Below are 6,000 nucleotides of genomic sequence, written 5' to 3'. Positions count from 1 at the left end.
CCGTTCCGGGTCGTTATCCCGGCGGTTATCCCGGTGGTTATCCCGGTCCTTTTGCCCCGCTCCCTCACGACTCCCCGCCCGCCCTCTCCGTGGTGCCCTGAGGGGCCGCCCCGGCCCAGAGCACCGCCCCTCCCTCCGCGCGCCCCCTGCCGGCCGGGCGGCTCCGTGCCGGGCCACGCCCCCACCGCTCCCCTTTCAAGCGAGGAAGTCCCTCCCCGCCCGCCCCGCTCGCTGATTGGCCGTGGGGCCCGCGCGGGTGGGCGGCGATTGGCTGGGCCCGGCGCGGGGCGGGGCAGCGCGGGGGTGGGCGGGGCCGCGGTCCGGCCGTGGCGGCGGCGGGAGCGGGAGCGGAGCCGAGCGGGGCCCCCGGCCCGACATGAAGAGCCTCAAGTCCCGCCTCAAGAAGCACGAAGCCGTCATTGGGGGCAGCGCGGTGGGTGCAGGGAGGGGGCGGCGGGACACCCGGGGGGCTGCGGAGGGGTTCCGGGTCGGGGTGAGCAGAGCACGGGGCGAGCTGAGCACGGGGCTCCCGGTTCTTGGAGGGGCAGAGCTCGGGGGGTCCCGGTTCTTAGAGGGGCACAGCACGGGGGTCGTGTCTCCCCGGGAGGGTCCCGGCTCCTCGGGGAGGAGGTGCTGGTGTCCCGGCTCCTGGCGGGGCAAAGCAGGAGGTTCCCGGTTCATGGAAAGGCACAGCCGGAGGGTCCCGGCTCCCCGGCATCGGGGGCTCCGCTGTGCGCAGGGAGCGTGGGGGGCAGAGCCCCCCGGATCCGTGGGTAGCGGGGTTTGGTGGGCTGGGATCGCTGGAGGATCCCAGGGGCCGCGGGGGTTGGGGGGCAGGGACCCGCGGTGGGCTGGGCCAGGGCAGGGGGCACAGCAGCCAGGGGATGGATGACATTCCCTGCCCCCGGCTCTCGTTCCGGCCGCCCGGCGTGACCCCCGGCTCGGAACACGGGCGTGCGAGCGCACTTAGCGCTGCCTTGGGCTCTGCTGCCCGGCCCCGGCAGGAATTAACACCTCTCTTTTCCATGGGAGCCCCTGGAGCCGGTGCAGCCCCGGCTGGCAGCCAGCCCGGGGGCTCCCGTGTGTGCTCGGCACGGGCAGCGGCTCCGCGGGAAACCGGAGCGTTTGGGAAGCAGGATTTGCTTAGAAAGTGGGCAAAAAGCTCTCAGGGCAGCTGGTCACTGCACAGCAGTGATTCCTGATCATCCGGGCTGGAATGCTGGGCCTGGGCGAGGCAGAACCTCTGGAAATGCACCTTTGCGATGGTGCAGTTGTCTGTGCCTTGTTCTCTATGTCTTCCCAAATGCAGGCTGCTGTTAACTGGCTTTGCTGGGCTTTATTTTTACTTCGCTCACCCCTGCTGATGACTTTTGGTGGGGGAGGTCTTTGTAACCGGAGAAAGCTGTGCTGGGAAATCGCTTTGTGTGGTAAATCACCTTTAATTGTGACTGTTCAGTGGATTCCTCCCCGGGCATCCGCCGTGGCAGTTGCGCTGCAGAGCTCGTCCCTGCCTTCCTTTGCCCAACTTGCCGCTGGCACCGTGGGATAGCGGGAAAAGGGCAGGAGAACGCGGGACGCTGCCTTTTTTATCAGCTGTCCTTTGAAATATTGGCCGTCTTTAAAATCCTCCTGCGCATCTGCCTCGGATCCGAAGCTGTTACCTGCGAATAATAACTCGTTGGAAAGAGGTGTGGATGCTGAGGTTTGGGAAGCGCTGAGTGCGGTCCCTGCCAGGGACGGCTCCGGAGCATTCCCGGAGCACGGCAGTGATTCACGAGGCAGTTATGATGATTTGTCATGTGTAGGCTGGCGCTGGCTTGTGCTCATCAGTTGTCCTGTACTTTTAGAGCTGTTTGTCATTCTCAAATTAGCCCACGATAATTAAGTCTCAACAAAGACCGACAGCACCCGTATTTGTTTTGAGTAGGCATGGAGATTTTTCACTTCCATAGGTGAGGGCTCAACAAACCTTGTCTTCAAAGGAGGTTTGAGTAGTTTTAATTCTTTTAAGAGCTGGAGTTATTCTGAAATATGTGAAGGGAAATAGCTTTCAGCGAGATCCTTTAAAAACTGGGCTTTGTATCCATGATAAACTCATTTCCCCTGTTTATTACATAGTTTGGTTACATGATCACTCCACCAGCTCATCAAATACCAACCTATAACCTTCTATGTGGGGGGAAAGAATCCATCCCCGCGGATGGGGGTGTTAACAGTGAGGCCGAAGGGGGATGAAGGGATGAAGCCGGGTCTCTGTTCTGCTGCTGGGGAAGGAGGGAAGTGGGTGGGAATCCTGCCAGCGGGAGCTTTACAGATCCTGCTCAAAGGGGAGTAAAAGAGTTGCCTGTTTGAGAAACTTCATCCCTCTCTCCTCTCCCCACCCAGTGCTATTTCCTGGGGGGTGGAGAGAAACCTAATCCATGCTGCTTTTGGAAATCTTCCTCCAGGTTAAGGGAGTAATTACGTGCCTTCTGATGGAGATCTGTTGGAAATGGCTTTATTACTGGGCTCCTGATGGAGGGAAGCCACAAAAAGCAAAAGCAATAGTTATTAACAATTCCACAATTATCCCGAACGTTTTGCCTGAAATGAAATTACCTGGTTTTGCCAACTCCAGCTGGCTGATGGTGCTTGGAAAATCATCTGAGCAGCCTGTTCAGTGCTCTGAATAGTGAGACAAATGCTTGTCTTTAGCAGGAGTGTAGGCTGGAAGCTTTAATGTGAGACTCTGTGGAGCACAAAGCCATGAGGTCAGAGGTGATGCCTCTTTCACCAGCAGTTACAGAAAAGACTTTAATTAATGTAGTCAGTCCCACTGGGTGCCCACAGCAGCACACACTGCCCGTGTTTCTGAGGTTCCAAAATACATCCTGGTACTATAAATGTGAGTTTGTGACCTGGTTTGTGTTTAGGAAACGTGCTCTCCCAGCAGAGGCAGAAGTTGTGTGTGCAGCTGTCTGTACAAATGAAATGCTCACTGCTGGGCTTCTCTTGAGAAGGTGGTTGGGGAAAGTTTGGTTTGTTGTTCCACAACGTTACTTTTGGTTCAGACCTTTGCAAATGGACTTTCAGTGGTGAGGTTCTGACTGTGGCCTCTGCAGGGGAGGAGGTGCTTCCTTGTTTCTGTAACGCTTGGGAAGTAGCTGTGGGGGTGTTCTGTTAAACCTGAGCTGTGTTATCTCATTACTGTGGGGTTTTAACCTTTCTGCCCTTTGTGATGGGGCCTGGAATTTAGGGAAGGGGGCTCCTGGAATTCCTGGGAAACACGGGATTCCTGGCAGTGCTTTGAGCAGAGCTGCCACTGAGCAGCAGCAGGTCTTTTTTCCTCTGGAATTGTTGCATCCCAAGGTGTGAGGTGGAGCTGGTGTGAGACCCACAGGTGGTTCAGAAACCAGCAGTGCTGCCTGAGATGGGAATCACCTGCAAAAGATGGGAATCACCTGCAAGAGATGGGAATCACCTGCACGTGGTGGCAATGAGCAGATATAAAACCATGTGAAAGCTTCTACCAATCCTTTCTCCTCTGGGAAAAGTGATGCTGGGTTTTGTTTAATTAAGAGAACCCGAACCTCGTCTATAATTAGTGGGAACCATTGTGCAAGGAACAAAGGTGGACACCTGAGCACTTACCCTGCTATGATAATCTGTGATTATTAAATTAATATCTGCACAGGCTCTGTAGTTAGTGACAGCTGAACTTGTTCAGGGTTGTGTCAACAGTTTTTTTGCCCATGGAGGCTGCCCAGCTCTGTTAAATGGATGAGTTTTCCTCTAGGGAAGGAGTGGAGCTTTGTGGGGTGACCCAGCACGCAATTACACATCCACTCCTGCCCTGTCAGCACCAGAGAGGGCAGGTACCACCTCTTGTTCTGGTCTGACCCATTTTATTAGGGGAATGAAGAATACTGTTTGAATTTGCTAATTCATCAGCAGCACTATCTCTTTGTACGTGCAGCAGAAATGTGTTAAAAATGCTTTGTAGCCCCAGTGTGCTGCCAAACACACATTGGTAACTGAAGGAACGAAATAAAAAATAGATATGTGATAATTTTAAGCCTTTAAAGATTGAAGATCACTTCTGAAAGCACAGACAAGCCCCGTGCTGCTGGTGGCACAGGGTGGTTTGTACACGAGGGAGATTTTTGGGGTGTTTGTCACCACTGCCCCGTGCAAAGGCAGAGCAGTTTGGGAGCCACTGCTCCCAGTGCTGGGAGGCAGCAGGAGGGTTTTTCCAGCCTTGCTGCTCTTGGCCAGAGCAGTCCCTGTGCCTCCCTCGGGCAGCCTGGGGTGACTCTGTGGTGGCACCTTGGAGAACCCACAGCACTGCAATATTCCAGTGGCATTCCTGGCCGGGCTGGGGTTGTTTTTCACAGCGCCTTTGGTTCCAGGAACCTTTATTGAGGCTCCTGCTGATGTGTGTGCTCCTTGGAAAAACCCCTTTGTGATTCGTTTGCATTTAGTTAACTGAAATTAGGTGTTTGTTCCAGTGATGTTTGGGGTTGATGCTGAAGGAACACAGCAGGCAATTTGTGGTCCAGGAAAAGCTTCGTGGTGCAGCCTCTTTACAGGTGCATTGTAATTTTCAGGCTCTGTAGAAGAGAGTTTCAATGCTTTATCACTTTGGAATGTGGCAATTAAAAATATTTAAAAGAGTGGAGGTTTAGTGAGTGCCTGTGAGTTCAATACCCTGAGCTGATTTGCAGACATAATGACACAGATAAGCTCCATGGTTTATCTGGTTTGAGTTCATCTGACCTTTGGTGTAGAAGCAACTTATGGAGTACTTTGTCAGTATTTAAATATTAATATGAGTAAGCAAATGCTTGAACATCTGAGGCTGATACTGTCTCCATGTTCTCATCACTTAATGGTGACAGAACAGGGCTGAGGCTGCAGTGTGTTATCCCTTCCCTGTGCACATGTGCTTGGGGCTGATCCCTGTGTATCAGTGTAATAATCACGTTGTGTTTCATCAGCCCCTGATATTTCCTGATGCTTTGTTAATAAATGGAAGTACACAAATCAATGGGGCCTTGCTGAGGGCTCATAATTCCAGCTAATGCTGTGCCCGGAGTCCTGGGAAGGCAGGTGATGTGCTGCCCTTCCTGGCAGTGCAGGCAGCTGGACTCTGACCTTGCTCCAATTAAAGGGAAATATTTTCCCCTGGGCAGTTGTGGGGTGAAGCTGGGATGGGGCAGCAGGACTGGGCTCCTGTAGCTGTGAGGTGGGAGCTGTGGTGCTCTCCTTTACTGTAGAGGGTGTGATGTGCTTTGCTGTGTGTGAGTCTGGCCTCAGTCACCATAAAATGGACTTGACAGAGTTTTAAAAGGAGCTACAGAGCCACTGCTTTGTTTGCAGAGTGCATAAGCAGCTCTGATCACTTTTATTGGTGTCCAAGTCAGTCTGTGTCTCAAGGCTGGGAATTTGAGGCTGTTTTATCAGTAAAGTGCACTGTGGTTGTATGTTGGCCATGAGACACGAGGAAGCTGTTTCAAAACAAAATTGAGACTATTTTTAATTTTTTTATCAGGGTTTGCCTCCTTTGGGGGTTATAGGCAGAGTCCTTTGACACTTCCACTGTACCTTGTGAGCTCTTGTGGCTGGTGCTGATGGATTTTCCCCTGTCCCAGCCATGTGGAAAAGGGAGGCTGGCAATGCTGGAGGGACCTGTTGCTCCTTGTAGGTGGTGTGTGCAGGGTTTTTCTAGGCAAATGCAGGTAAGGCAAAATCTGCAGAGTAGATGGGTGATACTCTGCAGTGCAGGGGAAACTGCACCTGCTGAACATCTTTTGAAAAAAAATAGTTTCACTAGTCTAACTTACCCTTTCATTCTGTCAGTCTGTGCAGTTTCCAAATAAATCAAACTACTTCAAAAGCATTTGTCACTTAGTGCTGTATGAAATGCAGGGTGTGTCTGCCAGACCTTAGTTTTGATTACAAATGTACTCTGACCTCTGGAGAGGGAGCAGGAAATCAGAGTGGGCGGCCTGACAGATGTGT

At 52.9% G+C, this 6,000-nt stretch overlaps 1 protein-coding gene across 2 annotated transcripts in view; it reads left to right on the top strand.

Annotated features, from left to right (window-relative positions):
- Positions 1–324: 324 nt before the first annotated feature.
- UACA (uveal autoantigen with coiled-coil domains and ankyrin repeats) overlaps positions 325–6,000 on the top strand; it is a 28,241-nt gene continuing 22,565 nt past the window's right edge. For both annotated transcript variants that reach the window (XM_027688321.1, XM_027688320.1), the window contains exon 1: positions 325–433. In XM_027688321.1, the coding sequence (XP_027544122.1) occupies positions 377–433 (57 nt within the window). In that variant the 5' untranslated portion in view covers positions 325–376. The remainder of the gene's footprint in view (positions 434–6,000) is intronic.

This window comes from Neopelma chrysocephalum, unplaced genomic scaffold (genome assembly GCF_003984885.1).
Source record: "Neopelma chrysocephalum unplaced genomic scaffold, ASM398488v2 Primary Assembly neopelma1_75, whole genome shotgun sequence".
Lineage (NCBI taxonomy): Eukaryota > Metazoa > Chordata > Aves > Passeriformes > Pipridae > Neopelma > Neopelma chrysocephalum.
The sequence above is the reverse complement of the archived record's forward strand: the minus strand, read 5'-3'. Positions and strand labels throughout refer to the sequence as shown.